The sequence below is a fragment of the Pollachius pollachius genome, assembly GCF_949987615.1.
Source record: "Pollachius pollachius genome assembly, chromosome: 11".
NCBI classification, from domain to species: Eukaryota; Metazoa; Chordata; class Actinopteri; order Gadiformes; family Gadidae; genus Pollachius; species Pollachius pollachius.
In genome coordinates this window covers 690,001-707,126 of record NC_136944.1, presented here as the reverse complement: position 1 = coordinate 707,126, position 17,126 = coordinate 690,001, and the positions used below count along the sequence as shown (strand labels likewise).

Here is a 17,126-nt window from a genome sequence, read left to right as displayed (position 1 = left end):
GGCAAGAGACCTCATTTTGTTCAATTATGTGTGATGCAACCCCAGACATCTCTAATGTGGAGCAAAATGTATTGTTACTGAGGTATGTCAGTCAAACCTCCACTGAAAATGCATGGGAAATTAAGGAGCGTTTCCTTCAGTTCAAAGATTTTTCCAAAAAAACAGGAGAGGAAATAGCCAACATGATGGAGGAAGCACTTGACCAGCATGGAATAGACCTAGCTGATTGTAGGGGTCAGTGCTATGACAATGGTGCAAACATGGCTGGAAAGGTGAAAGGGGTGCAAGCGCGCATACTAGATAAGAACCCCTTGGCCAGATTCTCCCCATGTGCATCTCACACCTTAAACTTGGTTGGTGTCCATGCTGCCAGAGCTTGCCCAGAAGTTGATATTTTCTTTGGCTTTGTAAATCAGCTGTACAAACTGTTCAGTGGAAGTCCTCAACGGTGGGGAATCCTCAAAAAAGTTTTGGGATGTTGTCTTCACCTCTTATCAGACACGCGATGGAGTGCTCGGATTGAAGCTGTGCGCCCAGTGGCAAAACATTTGCCAAGCGTGATACAGGCACTTGACACACTCATTTCAACAGGAAACCTGAGCAATGACACAAAAGCTGAGGCACATGGGCTGAAAACCTACTTTCAATCCTTTAATGCTGTCTTGCTCCTCACATTTTGGACAAAGGTGCTACAATGTATCGAGGACAGGAACATTATAAGTCAGTCCTCAACAATCTCATTGGATGTCCAAGCAGCTAATATTAAAGAGTTGGAGGGGGAGATTGCATTATTGCGTTCCTCTTGGAACAATTTTTTGAAAGAGGCAACTGCTGTTGCCACTGACATGGGCATCAGTGCCAAGATTGAAGTGAAGACTCGAAAGAGGAAACACTTTTTTGATGAGCAACAGACAGAGACAGAGGTGCAAAGCCCAGAGGACCTCTTTCGGGACAGTATAATGTCCCACTTAGAAACAAGATTTCAGTCCATGCAGCAGATCTGCAGTGAGTTCTGTGTCCTCTGGAAGTTCAGGGAGATGCCGGAGGACAGCATCAAGGAAGCCTGCAAAAATCTCACTGAAAAGTACAAGAGTGACCTGACGGAGTCCATTCAAGACCAAATCCTGCACATTAAAAAAATATACAGTGCAACATTCAAAGAAAATCTTGGATCCCTGGATCTTTTGAATGCCATATACGAAATGGGGCTTCAGAGCATTTATGGGGAACTCTGCATTTTGCTCAGGATCTTCCTGTCCATGCCAGTGACTGTGGCTGGAGGTGAGCGAGCCTTCAGCAAATTGAGGCTAATAAAAAACTACTTGCGCTCAAAGATGTCACAGGAGAGGCTCAACGGGCTGGCAATGCTTTCCATAGAGCACAAGCTTGCAAAGAAGCTGGACTTCAATGACCTCATTGATGACTTTAACACCACAAAAGTCCGGCGCATGGCATTTCGCACCTAAATAGTTGCACACAAAGTTAATGTTAAAATGTTCAAATAAATTGTTTGTTGAGTAAAGAGTATTTTTTTGAATTTCCGTCATTTAAGGGTAAGGTAGGGACTGAGAAAGTAGAGGTGTGTGTGTTTTTTTTTTTTTGAGAGAATTTTGTCCCGGGCCCAGCCAAACCTGTCAGCGGCCCTGGCTGAACGCTATATATCACATCATGAGCTGGCTGTTCTCAATTCACAACACACATCCATCCAATCTACAGGGCATTCTGACCGAAACCCATGCACTCCCCCCCCCCCCCCCCAACCACACAGACACAATTATTCCAGAATTCAAGCAAAGCGAATGACCAAAAGTCACTTTGAGTCAACAAGAGACTGACTCCACCGACTCCACTATCGTAATATCCACTATTCTATACCCAACATCGTAAGAACGCAAACACTGGATAATTTAAGTTAAGCTACTTGGAGGCTATGGCTAGTAGTACTATTTCAAGTTAAAACAGCTGACCACATGAGGGCAAAAAATGATCTTGCCAAAGTACCAGCAAATCTTAAGCAATAAATATCGCATCTTACCTTTATTAATGTGCCAGTGGTCTGCAGATGTATCCCGCGGGGTTGCCTGCATGCCTGCTGCCTAACCACATCCATTTAGTTCAACAGGTTTTCGCTCTGATACTGTCCATCCGTGGTACTAACGGTCTGGTGTTTTTTTCCTATGTATTCAGGCTAAAATTAATTGACGGTCTGATGCCTCATCATTGCATACCAGCCATAGAGTATTGGTATTAATATCTCATTCATTGTCCAAGCCAGGCTGGCGCCTCATACAAAAAGAATCCACAACTACGGTGCTGCAGAGGGGGCATCTAGTCACGACTGAAAAAAGACGAGATAGCGATACAACCAGAGCCCGACATTCTCTCATCCTACATAGTTAATTATACAGCATAATGTCAAAAAGGAGTGGACAGGACATCAGAGCTTTTTTTTTAAAGCTAAGCAGTTGAAGCTGACATGCACAGTTAGTGTGCTAGTGTCTTATGAGCTCAGCTAAATTAATATTATTCTAGAAATGTCATTCTTGAGTTTTTTTAGCTAGCTAGCCTCTACCAGCGCGACACACTGTTGGCTAGCATGCCTAGTGCTACCGGAGTGTTTTGCCCTTTGTGCTTTAACGTTTAGCTTTCCTATTTAAATTAATTTTGAATTTATAACAGTACGGATGATTTATTTTATTTTCACTTCGATGACGTTTTGTTAGCAGTTTGCAGACTCCCCACTAGATGGTCGTAAATCATCCATATTATTTGTACCAAGTAACAACCATGGTACCAGGCAACCGCACACTTCAAACCAATATTTTGTCAAAAACCAATTACAATACTGATAACATATATACCACAACCAACATACCGTCATAGTAGTCGTATCATTACAATAAAGGTTACAAGACTTTTGTTTGCACACCACATAAATCACATAAAATAGAGGGCATAATCAATTGAGTTAACAATCTTTTTTTTTATTCATAAGGAACAGGAACAAAGTGCATCAGAGCTTAATGAAAGGCAGGAACTGGTAGATCATGGCAATGAAGAGGTGAGTTGGCAGAAACAAGTTCCTAAAAGGAGGAAACACTGCATTTTAAAATAAATAAATAAGACAGAGCTAAATCAATGAAGTTATCAACAATCTTCTGTCTTTGTTAACATTTTATCAGGGAGAGGATCTAAGTCAATCAGTACTTAGTGAATGCCAGGAAATTGTGGATGATGACAATGGAGAGGTGAGGTCAACATGTAACTGAAGAAAAAAATAATATTTTTTAGAGCAGTGCTTGTAATGACATTTTGAGCATGTTAACAGGCCAAGAGCATGGCTTAAAATATAAATTAGCATTGTGACTTGCCTGGATGGACTCGTCACAAGGACATTTTCCCGTTATTGGCTGCTCACAGTACTCAGTCACCCTAGAAAAACAAACCTGTGTGTTAATTGACAGATTTCCATTAAAACAACACTACATGAACGACAATATTTCACCCTGTGACATTAAAGTATGATTCAATACATTGAAACAAGTAACATTCAATTTTTACATGGTCTGTGTCAGGAACAGGACCCCGGCCCATCTGAGACAAACCAATAATTGCAGGAACAGGCAGATGAGCATGACGAGGTGAGGCCCTCAAATGTCTTGAAAAAGACCTGATCGTATTCAAATAAACATACAGACAGGCAGCAACAATGATCTTAAAACAATTCAATACTGAAATATGCATTCTGTTTGCCAAATATGCAGTCCTCAATCCTACTGGACTACTCCACAAAAATACAACTATTAACAACTATTTACACACTGAACGATTTACACTTACTCACATCCAATAAATTAATTACATTTCAGGAGCAGCCAGCTACTCAAACTGAGGGGATCTGCCTTGAACACCCATTGGATGGCCCGTACCAGCCCAGTGCAAGAGAAATTGAGCCACAAACTCTGCTGAATAGGACTCCTACATTCCAAGATATTTGGTATAAATCATTCCTTGGCTGCACTACAGCCAGCAAGTTAAGGGTGTTTTGTGTTTCCCCTGTATGACTGCTTTTGCAAACCAGAAGTCGACATTGGCCAAAATCGCAGAAAAAACATTCATCTCTGTAGGGTTCCGAAACTGGAAAAAAAGTAGGGAATCATTCAGCACACACCAAAACAGCAAGGCACATTTAATTGCCCTCAACACACAGGCGCACACAAAGGATTCCATAAGAATTAAACTGTGCCGCCCTTCAGCAAGGGCTCAAGAGGCAGCCAGGTTAGCTCTTTTACAAATTGTAGGTGCGGTAAGGTACCTCTCCAAACAGGGCTTGGCTCTTAGAGGCCATGCCAATATGGATGGAAACTTCCAAAATTATCTCCGAGATAAGGCGGAGGATGACCCCAACCTTGCAAGCTGGCTGAAGAGAGAGCATCCCTACACAAGCCCTGAAATACAAAATGAGTTACTGAGCATTATAGGTCATTTTATAATTAGGGGGATAGCCGCAGAGATTTTTTCCTTACCTGTGCTGCAGTATTCCCTCATAATGGACGGCACACAGGACGTCAGTGGAACAGAGCAGATCTCCATCTGCCTCCACTATGTGGACCAAGATCTGGAACCAAGGGAGGAGTTTGTAGGGTTGTACGAGGCCTCTTCCACAACTGGCGAGCATCTTTGGAAAATTGCCTCCGATGTGCTGCTCCGTCTCAATCTTCCACTCTCGGGTCTTCGTGGCCAAACCTATGATGGAGCAGCAAACATGTCAGGGCACCTATCTGGGATGCAAGCTTTGGTCCGCAGAGAACAGCCGCTTGCCACTTTTGTCCACTGTGGTCCTCACTGTGTGAATCTGGTCACGCAAGCAGCCTGCTCATCCACACCAGTTGTGCGAGATGACCTCCAGTGGATCCATGACCTGGGATGTTTGTTTGGCCAGTCTGGGAAATTCAAAACAATCTTTAAACAGATAGCCATATCTGAAAATGGTTCATTCACCACAATTAAGCCATTGTGTGCTACCAGATGGACTGTGCGAACGCCAGCGATCAAGTCGGTCCTCACCCAATACGAGGTGATCTTGGCTGCATTGGAGGAGTTGGCTTCCTCGAAAGGGGTCACAGCTCCTCGAGCAAGTGGCCATCTTGACCATCTGCATAAAGGCAACACGGTACTTGGCCTTATCCTTGGGCAGGATATTCTCCTGCAGCTTGAAGGTCTTAATAAGAGCTTGCAAGGGAGGGCAGTAACAATTGGCGGGATGTTAGAGGCTGTTGATTGCACAAGAAAAGCGTTTGTGGCACAGAGAACAAGCGAGAAATTTATGAGGCTTTACTCAAGAGCTGTAGAACTCACCACATCTCTTGATCTGCAGCCAATAAATCTTCCACAAGTACGGAAACCACCTAACCGATATGGTGGGCCTGCAAACAGCCACACCCCATCTTCGGCAGAGGACTCTTTCAGGGTGCAATTTTTCTCTGCCATCGATACAGCAAGCATGCAGCTGGATGAGAGGTTCAACCAAGAGGGCCTTGGTCGTTTGGCCATGTTGGAGCAACACCTAGTGTCGGGGAAAATTAGCGAGGTAGTAGAGCTTTACCCAGAATTGGATGCACAGCTGCTGCAAGTGCAACTAACTATGCTGAAGGCAAATGACAAGTTCAATTCTAGTCAAGAAGTCACTAATGTCTTGAAGACCATGGTACCAGAAGTTAGGCGGCTGTTTACCCAAGTGGAGGCTCTTCTTGCGAAGCGGAGCGAAGCTTCAGTGCCCTGCTTCGTTTGAAGAATTGGCTCCGCTCCACGATGTTGCAGTCACAACTCAACAGTGTGTCTGTCTGCCATGTCCACAAGGAGAAGCTAGAGAAAATAACAAGACAGAAAATAGCCACTGCCTTCATTGCCACATCGGAGAGGCGTGCACATTTGTTTGGGGCATTTTAAAACACAGAATATACAATAGGCTTACGTTTGTTTGTATTTAGTAGTTGTCCAGCGTGGCATAATTTGCACACACACCCCAGTTTTGTGTTCTTCAAGAATTTGCACAAAGAAAAACAGTTTTTCAGGGTTCTTCTTGCAATAAATTGTATTTAGTAGTTGCCCAGCAGTTTTTCTGGGTTATTATTGTATATATTGTGTAACACACACACACACACACACACACACACACACACACACACACACACACACACACACACACACCCTTTATGTTCTGCTAGAATTTCTGTGCAATCAAAAAGCTTTTCTGTTTATTTTGCCAATCAATTAAAAAAAAAAATGCTGAACCCACATCCATGTCTGGTCACAGTTCTTACTTCGGTATTTTCACAACGTAATGCATATGCAACCACCTTTTTTCAGTCCTTGCAAAGGCACTTGCAGCAGGTCTGGTCTGGAGAAGGATAATAAAATGGATTGCATCAGTGTCAGAAACATAACCACTAGGCCTACATACTTGGAATTGTGTTACACTAGCTCATCAATAACAAGCTTAGATAAGCTTAACTTTGGTAAAATAAAATGTTACCACATGGGAAGACTGGCTGAGGGTAGTGTAGCATTAATGTTACCTTATCTAAACTCTAACTGCATCTAAGATGATACAATTATCTAATGCTATCGCTAACAGCCGGCAGATCCAACTTGACTGTGGCAGCTAGGCCTACTTGGCTTCTAGAAGCTAGTAGTCAAACTACGTCAAAGGAGTTGTACAGATTGTCATCATGAATAAATCTAAATACGTTACGTTACCTCCTCCGGACCTCCTCTCCTCAAATGCAGGCTGCAACCGCAGCAGATTGTCCATGGAAATGCGAAGCAAGCAGTCAGGTTCAGATTGCAGAGAGAAGGAGCCGCCCACCGTACCACCCACCCCTCCCCCATTCTAGAACTACTCATCCAAATGTTAGTTGTTGCAAATTGTTGACGGCTGTGTGCCGTATCCGGATACTTTTTGTGGATTGGTTGGCATCTGTCTCGCCGCGCTATTAACTTAATTTTTAATTTTTAATTTTTTTTTATTTTATTTATTTATTTTATTATTTTTTATTATTTATTTATTTATTTATTTTCTGGGGGGGACAAAATGAATCTTACCGAAAACTGGTGGGGACGCGTCCCCGGCGTCCCCGGAGTAATCGACGCCTATGTATATGTCTCCGTGTATCGCTTATCAATTAAAGACAGAGTTTACTGTAGAGAATACAACGTTAGTTCATGTTTCACTGCTTCAATATTAAAGTGATTCGTTTGTCTTGATGCTACTCCGAATTAAAAGAAGGACCTGACAGAAGTCCTTTCAATGTGCTGATGTTTAAAAAAGTTCAATATTTGTGCGGATTGACTATTGATGTGTTGAGCTTCACCAGTTGATTTATATGGGATCTGTGGTTCAGTAAAGTGACAGAATTCAGACTTTGTTCCAGTGGAGAAATTATTCTAACGTTCTTTACTTTTAATTGTACCGCAATGCATCCTTTTAAGTCTATTGCATATCTTTTTTGTGTTGTAAGTTAAGCACAGTTACAGTCTCCAAGGTGTTTAATTCTTCACCTGTCATCTGCTGTACACATCTGTATTGTAGTGAGGGCAGTGTGGTTATGTTGTGGGGTTCATATTGATGGTCTATGACGTCCATAACGCTTTAGTGTGACGCAGTCACAATGATCTTCTCTCTCAATAAACAGCTAAAGTTCAGAAGGCAAATGAAGTGATGGATGAGTTGTGTTTGTGTCCAGGTCTCCAGTCTTCTATGGGTGAGGAGAGAGAGGAGGGGGGTTCTACCTCTAAAACCACTCTGTCTGGGGAACATGGCCGCCGGAGCAAAGCTAAGAGGTAAGAAGAGGATCTCTCTGTCTGCGACTGTTGTCCATCTCAGAGATCAGCAGTGATGCATCATGACTCCATCATTAGTCTGAGTAAAAGCTGTGTGTGTGTGTGTGTGTGTGTGTGTGTGTGTGTGTGTGTGTGTGTGTGTGTGTGTGTGTGTGTGTGTGTGTTGAAGCCCAGAGCAGCAGCAGAGAGCAGACTCCCCTGGATCCAGCTCCAGCTGTGACTCCTTTGAGAGTGCCCCCGCTATGGAACATCCTGATAACTCTAAAGATCGAAACCAGTCTATTGAGAGGAGGTAAGGATTTATCAGAGATCATAAAGACACAACTTCTACCAAAAGTCCATAAATCCTGTTTTTTGTTTTTCTAAAAGAGCCAAGAAGGAGAGAGCAGACTCCCCTGGACCCAGCTGTGTCTCCATGAAGAGTGACCACTCTATGCGTTTACCATTGAACTTTACAGATGGACGCCCCTCCAGAAAGAAGAGGTAGGACTTTCAAACAGACGAGGAAAACGGACCAGTTGGTTGTTATCAGACTCTACTGATACTGATGTCTACAAGTCTGGGGAAATATAATTGTGTGTGTGTGTGTGTGTGTGTGTTTGTGTGTGTGTGTGTGTGTGTGTTTGTGTGTGTGTATGTGTGTGTGTGTGTGTGTGTGTGTGTGTGTGCGTGTTCCCCACAGACACCAGAAGAGGTCAAAGGTTACCAGCTCTCAGTCTCTACAGCAGCATCAAACAGAGCTGATCAAGGTGTGTAAATGTCCACCAAGACGTTTGACTTCAGCTCTCCATGGACATTAGAAAGCATCTCTTGTCCAGCGGGACGTGGATCCAGGACAGATGCTTCTGATGTCTCAGTTAGTTCAGAGTAAAGTTCTCCTTGATGTTTGTTCTGTTCCAGAGGGCTGAGGAGAACGCACACGCTTTTCTAGACAAGGAGCTGAAGAAGCTCTGGAGGGATCTCTTCTCAGATTACCCACAATGCTCAGAGGGTCAGAGGGAGGAGGAGGAGGTGGATGGTAAGAAGGAGGAGCAGAGGAGGCGCGCCATAGAGGGAGTGGTGGACATCACAAAGCTCTGCCTGATGGAGATGAACCAGGAGGAACTGGCCGACACACTGTGGGGCGGTAAGAGGCTCTTATCTTGAAAACAGAGAAGAAATACACATTTTGATGAGCAGTAGGAGATTATTATTTGTTCTCTTCAGACTAAATTACATAGTGTGAGACTTATACATTTCACACTTCCATGTGGAGACAATATTTCCTCTTTGGGGTTAAATGGTTTGATCCAGTATGTGGGGTTGTTGTGGGGCATCAGGTTAAATGGTTTGATCCGGATATGTAGGGTAATGGTGGGGGTCTCAGGTTAAAGAATGTTAAATGTCATCATTACCAGCACCAAATCACCCAACCACGCCACCCCCATTCTCGTCCAACTACACTGGCTCAGTGTCCAACACCGGATTGACCTTAAAACCCTTCTGCTCACCGACAAAGCCCTCCACAACGTGGCCCCCACTTATCTCCCCGACCTCCTCCAGGAGGACAGGCCCTGCCGCTCCCTTCGTCATCCTCAGCTGGTCTTCACCGTCCCAACCTCCTGCCTCAGCACCGTGGGTGCTAGGGCTCTCAGCACCATGGGTGCTAGGGCTCTCAGCACCATGGGTGCTAGGGCTCTCAGCACCGTGGGTGCTAGGAGCACGAGTTCTCCTGCTGTTTTTGACCCTAGATTGTTTTCATGAATTGCAAGGGGACCTTGGGTGTCATGAAAGGTGCCTTGACACCCAAAGGTGTCTGGTCATTTTGAATATCGTCTTGTTCGGTTGAGGCTTCGGGTCGGTGGTTACACTCGGCCGTCGGCGCTCGGGAGTGATGGTGAGGGGACTTAACGTGGCCGAATTAAGGGCGTGGTGGAGTCTAAGCTGCACAGTGCGCTGTGAGGGTGTGCTCGTGGACTGGACGGACAGCGGAGGAGACTTGGTGTCATTAGAGGTGGCTTCAGATTGGGATTGCTTTGTGGGACATTTCCCTTTGCTTTGACCCATCATCATGGTGTTCTGTTCAGCCACCTCGTTGAGTCTCTCCGCTGTACCTGTACCAGTCCGGGTCTGTGGTGGGGGCCGCTGCTTGGTGGAATCTACAGGAGGGGGAGGAACAGAGTGAGTGGGGGGTGGACTGAGATCTAATTCTATTGAGGGGGAGACCAGGGTAACTATGTGGCTGAGCCGATGTGTGTTAATGAGTGTGAGTGGAGGTGTTTATATTAATTAATATATTGTGGCTGAGCCGATGTGTGTTAATGTGTGTGTGGAGGTGTATATATTAATTAATATATTGCGGCTGAGCCGATGTGTGTTAATGAGTGTGTGTGGAGGTGTATATACAGTGGGGCAAAAAAGTATTTAGTCAGCCACCAATTGTGCAAGTTCTCCCACTTAAAAAGACGAGAGAGGCCTGTAATTTTCATCATAGGTAAACCTCAGCTATGAGAGACAAAATGAAAAAAAAAATCCAGAAAATCACATTGTCTGATTTTTTAAGAATTTATTTGCAAATTATGGTGGAAAATAAGTATTTGGTCAATAACAAAAGGTCATCTCAATACTTTGTTACATGCCCTTTGTTGGCAATGACAGAGGTCAAACGTTTTCTGTAAGTCTTTACAAGGTTTTCACACACTGCTGCTGGTATTTTGGCCCATTCCTCCATGCAGATCTCCTCTAGAGCAGTGATGTTTTTGGGCCTTCGCTGGGCAACACGGACTTTCAACTCCCTCCAAAGATTTTCTATGGGGTTGAGATCTGGAGACTGGCTAGGCCACTCCAGGACCTTGAAATGCTGGTTGTCTGTGTGTGTGTGTGTGAATCTCTCTCTCTCTCTCTCTCTCTGTGCTTAAAAAAAAAGAAAGTACATATAAACAAAATGATGAAATAACTAAAGCAACCGCTTTTAAGTGTTGGACTATAAAGACAAGAGATAGCGATGGATAGAGGATATCTGTCAGATAGCAGTTGTAATGCTACCATTCCGTCTACACATTATTCTGGCTCCTATTGCACTCCTACCATCCCTGGAGAGGGATCCCTCTTCAGGGTTCCTTCTCCAGGGTCCCTGATATTAGGGGGGCTTTCCCTGCCCTTTGGGGGGCTAGGGTCAGTGGGCGTCCTTTAAGAAGCGGCCTGCGAAGCCCTTCAGATCTCTGGTCCAGGGCGTTCTAAACTGTTTGACCTGATGGGGATGTGGTGTTTCAAGGCTGCTCGGACGGCCGGGGAGTTTCCCCCACAGAGCCATCCCGCCAAATACAGACATGTTGCCCCGGCTGAGAATATAAATACACTCAATAATCATTATGATGACATGGAAAAAAACACACAGACACACACACACACACACACACACACACACACACACACACACACACACACACACACACAGACCACAGATAACAAGACTCAGGGTGTAGCGTCCTGTATCTCTACGTATCTGGAGACGCAGCGGTGCAAGGGACGAAATGAAGATCGGTGAGATCTATTCCAGTTTCCCCCAACAGAGCCATACAGCCACAAACATGTTGCCCTGGCTTGTAAATATTTTACTTTAGATAAAATTTGTATGGATTGAATTGAGAATAGTGTTAGTCTGCAAGTGTCCATCACAGCTTGCAGAACAGCAAAGGTGTGTGTGTGTGTGTGTGTGTGTGTGTGTGTGTGTGTGTGTGTGTGTGTGTGTGTGTGTGTGTGTGTGTGTGTGTCAACATAAACTTTTTTCATGAGGCATTGTTCCTGGGATAGGTACATTTACGTTTCACTCGTCCAGGCACTAAAGTCACTTTTCCGAGTAAAAAGTCGTCATTTTACAATAGTAATAATTGTTCATGTTGTTTGCGGACGGAGAATGCAGAATTCAGACGAACAAACAGTTGCAATAATTCACACCATGTTAACCACATCAATAAAACAGCCATATCCCTTCTCTCAATCACACCACCTCTGAGCAATAACTGTTTAAATCCACTCACTCACTCACTCACTCACACGCTCACTCACACACACAGTCTCTCTCTCTCTCTCTCTCTCTCTCTCTCTCTCTCTCTCTCAATTCAATTCAATTCAATTCAAAAAAGCTTTATTAGCATGAGAAATATACATTTGCATTGCCAAAGCAGGTGAACAATAAAATAAACAGCGTTATAAAATAAAAAGTATAAAGGTAAGATGTACATTATGATAACATAATAAGTATAAACCGTTCAATACAAAATATCTCTACATATCAAATGTTATACTATAAAAGTACTTTAAAAAGTAAAATGTGCGATATTATAAAATTAATAAAATTACAGTATCTCGTATAAACAGATAAATTAAAGATACACTCTAAATACACAGTATTTACATTATGGAGGATTAGTGCAATTATTTTGTTCAGAGTGAGTCCAGGGGGATGAGTCTATGGGGAGTTTGAGGTCCTTCTCTCATCACAACAGGTGACGAATCTTGCTGCTGCGTTCGTACATTGTTGTATTTCTCCCAACAGGTATGGCAGTTTGTGAGCATCTGGAGTGTCTTTGAAGTCCTTGCATGCCTTTGTAATCCGTGGGAAGTGTGCATTCCTGAGGAAGTGCAGTTCTGTCTCTAGTTGGTTGTGTGTGCAGTGGGAGCACAGTCTGTCTTCTCTTGGGAGTCAGGTCTGGCTGTGGCATCCCTTCTCGATGGCAAGGCTGTGTTCGCTGAGTCTGTATCTGGTCAAGGATTTCCTCAGTTTTGGGTCGGTCACGGTGGTCAGGTATTCTGCTACGGTGTAGTCTCTGCTAAGGGACAAATAGCATGCCAATTTACTTACTCACTCACTCACTCACTCAATCACACACACAATGTCTGTCTCTCTCTCTCTCTCTCTCTCTATCTCACACTTACTCACTCACTCACTCATTCACTCACTCACTCACTCACTCACTCACTCACTCACTCACACAATATCTCTCTCGCTCTCTCTCTCCCTCACTCACTCACTCACTTAATCACACGCACAATATGTCTCTCAAACACACACACACACACACACACACACACACACACACACACACACACACACACACACACACACACAGACAACGTCAGCGAAACACAGATATTCTGCTGTTCCCATAATGTGGTGAGTTAAGTTGTATTAAAATATGAATACAAATCGGTAGTGGACTCCAAGACATGTCCACTACGCTATCTGCTATATTATACCTATGTATGTTGTGTCTTTATATTCAATAAAAAATAATCTTGTGTGTGTGTGTTTGTGTTTGCATGCGTCCGTGAGTCTGTGTGTCAACTGAAGACATCTGATAAGAGTAGAAGAAAAACACTGTCACTTCCTGACACTGATGATTGCAGGCTGATGATTGGTCAGAATTAAAACATGTGACGTGGTTTTTCCAGCTGATATAGCAGAGCTGACTCCTGAGAGCAGACGTATTGGAAGCTGTCAGGGAGGAACCATGGTTACCATCTCTGAACCGGACCCTGGAATCTCTGAGGAACCTGAGGACACACCTTTGGACCGGGAGGAGAGCAGGAAGAGAAGATTTGGTAGGTGCCCTTTTGAGAGGATTTAAAATAGATAATCCAGTTAAAAAAACGCGTTTTTTTCGTGTTGCATACATTTAAAATGTACTTTTAGAAAATGTTTTTAGCCAAATGGGCCGACCTGATGAACCAGCAACTGTATAGACAGATTTATTCTCCTAAATAACGACATGTGTGTGATCGAGACAAAAAGCTCGCATTAGCCTTACTTGACTTGTGGTTACGCCCATGAGTTACAAACTATTGATAGGCATCTTAAGTAGTTGTGTGTTTCATGATATATGTTCGTTATATACGTGGAACAGAGTGCAGAGGAACTTTAGGGAGCAGAACACAAGTTTAGTTTTTTTCATTACTTAGTATTGATGGTAGTGCAGCGTGACATTAGAGTGACAATGGTTTATTTAATCAACAATTTTGTGTTTTAATAAAGGCTGCTCATTTAACTGAAGTGATATCAGGTGTACTTATGAATTTAACATAATTCTATAAAGTTTGTCATTAATATAAACATATCTCAAATTATCCCACAATACATGTCCTCATATTTTCTGCGTGGGCCGATGTGAAAGACCGTGGTGACACGCAGGCCACATGTTGTCCCCCCTCGATTACTGTGTGTATACGTATGTATTTCTGTGTGTATTACTGTAAACGATGTGTGCGTGTATGTCAATAATGAGGGAATAATAACATGTATGCTAGAGACCTGTACTTGCTCTGCTTAAGTGTGTTCTAAACACGAGAGCCACAGTACCCGTCATCACTTACTGAGGTGTTCTCAGTAGAGGTCTTCAGGTGTTTCTTCAAGACGGGGAGGGATTCTGCAGACCGTAGGGAGTCTGGACTGTGAATGACAGCCACGCAGTATGAATTTATCTGTGTGTACATTACTCTGTGTGTCCGTGTGTGTGTGCTTGAGTGAGTCTGTGAGTCTGTGTTTAGTAGAAGAAAAACATTTCCTTACACTGATGGTATCAGATTGCAAGCTGATAATTGGTCAGAATGAAAACAAGTGACGTTGTTTTTCCAGCTGATAGAGCAAAGAAGAAGGGTAAGTTCAGAAGCCGTGGAAGACGTCAGGGAGCAACAATGGTCACCATCTCTGAACCGGACCCTGGACTCTCTGAGGAACCTGAGGACACGTCTTTGGACCGGGAGGAGACCAGGAAGAGAAGATTTGGTAGGTGGTCCTTTAGAGAGAACTTAAAATAAATAATCCAGTCCAAAACAATGATCCAAAAAAGTATGTTTTCCTCCAAATACATTTAAGATTTATCTTTAGAAAACTTTTTTAGCCAAAGTGACCGTGTGTGTGTGTGTGTGTGTGTGTGTGTGTGTGTGTGTGTGTGTGTGTCCTACTCCTGAACAGCTCTATGGTTTCACATCATTGTCATTGTGAGCATCGGACTGCTGAGTATTCTCCTCATCTCCCTGCGCTTCAGTGAGTCTAAATCATATCATCCTGAATAGAATTACAATACAGTATAATCATATTAATGACTGTAATAACAGCAATGATAATGATACATATTGTTTTTGTTAGATTCAGTGATAATAATAGGGTTAGCACACATACACCGCACGCACACATATAAACACCGCATACACACACGCACACACAATCCACACACACGTGCACGAACACACACGCACAGGGACACACACTGCACACACGGGCGCGCTGATGCAGACGTTTCAAGACAACGGCAAGATTGAGATAACCGCCCCGCCGTCGACACACTCTCCCACCTGAGCCTTATGTCTATCATAGACACTTTTTTGCAAAACGTTATTTTTCTTTAAACATTATCCACCTCCTTGAGCCTCCCGAAATGTCTTGCGATATAGAAATCCCCCCTGCCCCCTGCCGACTGTTTCAGTTGTTTTGTTGTTCTCATGTTTCATGTGTAGGCTATGTGTGACTGTAGGCTACTGCTGCCTGTCTTGGCCAGATCACTTGAAGAGATGTTTAATCTCAATGACGCATTCTTCTGTTAACAAAAAAAAACATCTCCCACGTCAGGTAGCCAATGTACAATCTGCAATCTTGCCCTCACACCCCCCCCCCCCCACACAAGCCCGTGCTTTAGTTCACTATAGTTAGGCAGGTTGCTGCCTTAGCTGTTGTTACTTGAACACAATTTTCAGCTGTTTGTTCTTATTATTTTCAACTAACCAATAGTAGTTGCCGTGCATTTAGTAGTATTTAAGTATCAATGCACTTTGAGCCCTGAATAACAGTAAAAGCTATTGAGTGATTGATTTGCATGCATAGTATACTACACTTTCCATTAAACAATTACCCCTGTAACCCAACAGTTAGCTGAACATTATATGGTCCCGTCCTTCCACTCCCTGTTTTCTCACCCTGTTTAAACAAGCAATCAACTGCATTTGTCATTTGTCACATTCGGGTGATGACAGCCAATCAGCGTTCAATAGCGTGGCCACTGAGTGACGTAACGTAACAGCCAATCAGCGTTCAACAGCGTGGCCACTGAGGGACGAAACGTAACAGCCAATCAGCGTTCAATAGCGTGGCGACTGAGGGACGTAACGTAACAGCCAATCAGCGTTCAACCTGGTGGTTATCGGCCGTGGGTGACAATGAATTGGCATGAAGCTCCGTTGGCGGCAAAGGATGCTTGCTTCTGTTTTAGAGCTCAATTCTTCTGTATTCCTCTGTCCTGTCCTAGACTCACCGTCACCCTGGAGGGAGGGGAGAGAGCACTTACTGGGTGAACTCGGTGAGGGTTTTATCCAAGTTATTAAATCAATCGCGTCATTAACATTAATTTCAACACCCTCTGCTTTTGTGATTCATATTGTGGTCTACTAAGGTCAGGTTTCTATTGTCGTCTATTAAGGTCATGCTTCTATGTGGTCTGTTAAGGTCAGGTCTCAGGGTTGTGTGTCCGTAACGAAGATCGTAAGATAAGCAGTTCTCTGTTTGTTCAGGATTTTCTTTTACATTCAACAGATGAATTTACACTTCAGGGCTGGATGCTTTACGACAAGAGTTTCTACCTTATTTCTCTACTAAGAAGGGCTGGAGGGCCAGTAGAGAAGACTGTCTGCAAAGGAAGGCAGACCTGGTGGTCATCAACAGCAGAGAAGAACTGTGTGTGTGTGTGTGTGTGTGTGTGTGTGTGTGTGTGTGTGTGTGTGTGTGTGTGTGTGTGTGTGTGTGTGTGTTGGAGAGACATATTATTTGTGTGAGTGAATAAGTAAGAGAGAGAGAGAGAGAGAGAGAGAGAGAGAGATTGTGTGTGTGTGTGTGTGTGTCTGGTGTGTGTGTGTGTGTGTACTTTGTAGTCATGACAACAGATGCTATTTCCTTTGGAAACAGGTGTTTGTCAGCAGATTGATGGGTCCTTCCTGGATTGGACTGAGTGATGGAGAGACAGAGGGGACCTTCAAGTGGGTGGATGGTACCCCCATGACCTCAATGTAAGGCTGAAAACTATTCAGCAGCATCTCTTCTCTGAGAGTGACAGAGTGACCTCCTCTGTCTCCTCCTCGTGGTTCTCAGTTGGAGACACGGTAAACCACGCGATGACGGCGGAGCAAGAGACTGTGTCGTGGCAGGGGAGGACGGCTGGTCTGAAGAACCGTGTTACACACTGCACCATTGGATCTGTGAGAAGAGCGTAGACCTGGATCATCTGGAGGCTGAGCTGAACAAAAAGGGTCCGCAGACT

At 43.8% G+C, this 17,126-nt stretch overlaps 3 protein-coding genes across 6 annotated transcripts in view; all 3 read left to right on the top strand.

The window, feature by feature from the left end:
• The window catches only part of LOC307082435 (NACHT, LRR and PYD domains-containing protein 3-like), a 262,495-nt gene that overhangs the window by 130,018 nt on the left and 115,351 nt on the right, over positions 1-17,126 (top strand). For 2 of the 4 annotated variants that reach the window (XM_079746015.1, XM_079746014.1), the window contains one exon: positions 8,012-8,134. In XM_079746015.1, coding sequence (XP_079602141.1) covers positions 8,012-8,134 — 123 coding nt within the window. Of the gene's footprint in view, positions 1-3,981; positions 3,998-7,745; positions 7,843-8,011; positions 8,135-17,126 lie in introns of those variants that run through there. The other 2 variants (XM_079746010.1, XM_079746011.1) reach the window with 2 other exon arrangements.
• On the top strand, positions 8,141-16,821 carry LOC307083203 (uncharacterized protein; the record flags this gene model as incomplete). Its single annotated transcript, XM_079747037.1, has 9 exons — positions 8,141-8,325; positions 8,525-8,591; positions 8,743-8,968; positions 13,276-13,425; positions 14,456-14,605; positions 14,795-14,866; positions 16,122-16,172; positions 16,406-16,485; positions 16,789-16,821. Exons 1-9 carry the CDS (start codon positions 8,258-8,260, stop codon positions 16,819-16,821), a joined length of 897 nt encoding a protein of 298 aa, XP_079603163.1. The 5' UTR covers positions 8,141-8,257.
• The window catches only part of LOC307082438 (uncharacterized protein), a 4,116-nt gene continuing 3,798 nt past the window's right edge, over positions 16,809-17,126 (top strand). The window contains exons 1-2 of the mRNA XM_079746021.1: positions 16,809-16,875; positions 16,958-17,115. Coding sequence (XP_079602147.1) covers positions 16,865-16,875; positions 16,958-17,115 — 169 coding nt within the window. The 5' untranslated portion in view covers positions 16,809-16,864. The remainder of the gene's footprint in view (positions 16,876-16,957; positions 17,116-17,126) is intronic.